The sequence below is a fragment of the Mus pahari genome, chromosome X (assembly GCF_900095145.1).
Source record: "Mus pahari chromosome X, PAHARI_EIJ_v1.1, whole genome shotgun sequence".
Taxonomy (NCBI): domain Eukaryota; kingdom Metazoa; phylum Chordata; class Mammalia; order Rodentia; family Muridae; genus Mus; species Mus pahari.
In genome coordinates this window covers 131,273,743-131,277,165 of record NC_034613.1, presented here as the reverse complement: position 1 = coordinate 131,277,165, position 3,423 = coordinate 131,273,743, and the positions used below count along the sequence as shown (strand labels likewise).

The window sequence follows — 3,423 nt, the reverse complement described above, 5'->3', positions numbered from 1 at the left end:
TCCTTCATTAGAGGACTTAAACACACAATCCAGTAATTCCTTATGCAAATTTATACATTTTTAATTGGTTGCACATATTAACATTATAAGATTCTTTTCTAAGAACCATCACATAATAAATGGATGCTGTTAAAAACGTTCTGATTAGTTAAAAGTAATGAGTATTAACAGATACATTCAAAACAGCCTGTTCAGACTGGAGTGTGGGCACCAGACTTCCCACGGGATCTTTAAGGGATGGGTAGGGGTAAATAAAACACAAGACTGTTCAAAAATCAGATAAGTAGATACATATAAACTGTAAACTGTTCCTTCACTCTCCAGTGGACAAAACAGTAATCTTTCCATGCCCACTGCACCTCAGAGTGCCCAAGATCTCCATCATATGCCATAAAGAGAATTCATGGTGAGCAGCTGTCCCAGGAGCCATGACAGACACAAGTTGAAATCTCTCTCTCTCTCTCTCTCTCTCTCTCTCTCTCTCTCTCTCTCTCTCTCTGTGTGTGTGTGTTAGGTAACTGTGTTTGGCAGAGTTTCTTTTGGCAGCTGATGTTCTGTTTGGAGGAGGAGGGATGCAGATTGAAGGCCAAGGTGTGTGTTCTTGGTCTGTAAAGAACTTCATGCTCTGTGCTCACTGCCCCTTCAACAACTTCAGCTCTTCAGAGGCCTTGGCTTGGCCATTCTTGTCCAGCTTGATGGATTCAGGGAATTCATTGTACAGTTCCACTTCTGATTCCTGCTTAAGGGTATTCTGAGCAATTGTCTGAAAGGCCTGCTCCACATTGGCACTGATCTTGAAGTACTGAATGTTGTTTGCTTGTTTTTGTAGCACCAAGCCTGTGCTCTCTTTGTGACCACTTGCCTTGTCTTTGAGGCCAATCTTGTTTCCCAACACAACAAAAGGGAAGTTCTTGGGATCCCAGGGGCTGGCCTGAATAAGAAGTTTGTCTCTCTAGCTGTCAAGGATTGTGAATGTGTTGGGGGCAGTCTCATCAAACACCAGAATGCAGCAATCTGAACCTCTATAGAAGGCCACACCAAGAAACTGGAACCATTTTTGACCAGATGTGTCCCAGATATGCATTGTAACAATTCTGTAATCCACCATCACCTCCTTGGTGAGAAGGTATGTGGCTTTGTACTGGCTACTGAGCTTATTCACATGCTGGTTCATGAGATATGCCTTTCCAATACCATAATCTCCTAGAATCATGCCCTTCAGCAGCACATTCTTCCTAGAGGTCATCCTTTAAGTGTGGGGTCCACAACAGCAAGCAGAGACACAGAAGTCCAACGCCATTTCCAGTGAGCTCCTTGAAGCTTCCTAGTCCCAACAACAATAGACAATGCCACCCCATCAGGCTTTATCATTAATAGTCTTTTAATTATCTGGAAGTTTAAGTGTATTAGGGACTTCAGGGAAACTGATTAGGGTCCTTATAAGTAATTGTGACAGAAATGGCTGTTAATGAGTGCTCAGGAATAGAAGAATTCTAGAATTTAGGAAGAACTTTTTGGATGATGTATGGGTCTATACACAGACTATGGGGTGATGTTGTCTGAGTCTCCAGTCAACTCTAGACCACTACAGGATAGAGCACTGAAGGGCAAGAACATCATAAGAATCACTGGATTATCAACGAGACTTAATGGGCCTGAACTTTAGACATGATATCCCTATCTAGGAGAGAAATAGGGCAACAATGTAGAACAAGAAATGAATGAGTAAAAGGATATTTGTTTATCATAAAGTTTTAATAGTTACTCATGAAGCTTTTATGGTTAAGGAACAAAATGAAGTCATAATCCAAGGCATCTTTCAATGAGGTAGTTGAATTATAACAAAGTGGGGAAATCTCTGCTATAGATTTCATGTTATCAGATGATATTCTTGATTTTGAGTTTGTGGTACCTAGTGGCATGCTGGCATGATAGGTCTGTTAGGTCAGACACAGAGGTAAATGATTGCTTATTAAAGGAAATATAGACATATTCAAACTCTTGAGTTTCATAATATCCAGGGGATGTTTCTAACACTGATCTGTCAACTTGAATATATTTGGGAAACTTCATATGGCAGAGATGCTATTATTATGGCATGGCAAATATGTCAGCTTTTGTTTTTAGACTTGAAATCAGAGGGCAATATGAAAGATTAATGTGTTCTAACATTCATTTTCATATATACTATGTTTATTAATTATTTTCCTCCACTGAAATCAATTAAAACTGAAATTTCATAAGATCAATTGACAAGTGGGTAAGTTTATTTTAATGTAATAATCTAACCATTGAAGTAATAAAACAAATGAGACAGAAAAGATAATAAAGAGGTATTTGTTCATTTTCTGTCACAGACCATTTGAGCATTGTTGAGTCCTTGGTTTTGAGACAGACATCTCAAAAATCCTTGCTGTAACAACATGAAGTTTTGGATTTTTTTCAAGGTGATAAACACTCACTTTCAGATATTAGAAAGGACTCGTATGTTTAAGGGAAATGAGTAAGGGATGAAAATCACACCACTACACAAGAACAGGATGGCTGCTAGAGACGCCATTACCATAGCAATGCCAACCTGCTGAGTATGTGGGTAAAAGGGCATATGGAAAGATGGTGGAAAAGCAATCCCCTCCTTGTTTATGATGGAGAAATAACTGCACAAGACAGCAAGGAAGACAAAGCTACTGCCAATGATGTTCAGAATTGCTGAAAGGCCAAAGGCATTGTAGGTCACACTCTTCTCTTGTCTTCCTGTGTACACATTTCTAAGAGCATAAACAATGGCCAATTTTGCAATCAGCAAGAAAAGGCTGGAAGTCAACATCAGGTGCTGAGAAACACGAATATCCAAAGGAATGAAGGTGTCATGGTAGCTGTAATGGTAACACATTCTAATATTGCTGACGTTGTCATAGTGGTAGATGCAGGCTTTCCACACTCCAACAAAGGCCATACTAGGATAAGAGATCATAGGTTCCTTCGCGTACCACACGCGCCACTGTGGGAGGCCCATGGAGGTGATGCAAAGAATCCATCCCAAGGTAGACAGAGCAAAACCTCCTATCTGGCGACTGGAACCATTGTTGAACAATATCATGATGACAGTGAACACTGGACAACTGCAAAGAAATACAAGATAAAATAAAGACAGGCTCCTCAAGCCTGGGGCACTGTCAGTTGGGTGACTAGTAACAGGAGGGAATAAGTGTTTATGTTTGAGAAAATGGGCCTTTGTTCTGGAAATTGCTATTGAGATTATGAGAAGATCCTTCTAGGAATATTTACTATGGCTTGACAGTAAATTTTAACAGTTCCATTTCTGACTGCTGGTTCAGATAGACAATGAAGTTTGAATACAGATATTCAGCCACAAAGATGATCACCAATTTGTAATATTGGGGAGTGTCAAGACCAGCATAA

The 3,423-nt window shown here is 39.8% G+C and overlaps 1 protein-coding gene and 1 pseudogene across 1 annotated transcript; both read right to left on the bottom strand.

Moving 5' to 3' along the window:
* Positions 1-631: 631 nt before the first annotated feature.
* Positions 632-1,246, bottom strand: LOC110314521 (annotated as a pseudogene).
* Positions 1,247-2,464: 1,218 nt separating this feature from the next.
* Cldn34 (claudin 34) lies at positions 2,465-3,100 on the bottom strand. The gene has a single exon (XM_021187315.1). The coding sequence runs from the start codon at positions 3,098-3,100 to the stop codon at positions 2,465-2,467; it is 636 nt and encodes a 211-aa protein (XP_021042974.1).
* Between the last annotated feature and the right edge of the window lie 323 nt (positions 3,101-3,423).

Excerpts from the sequence above, each read along its gene's own strand:
- Cldn34 (XM_021187315.1), bottom strand. The coding sequence starts at position 3,100 with ATGATATTGTTCAACAATGGTTCCAGTCGCCAGATAGGAGGTTTTGCT.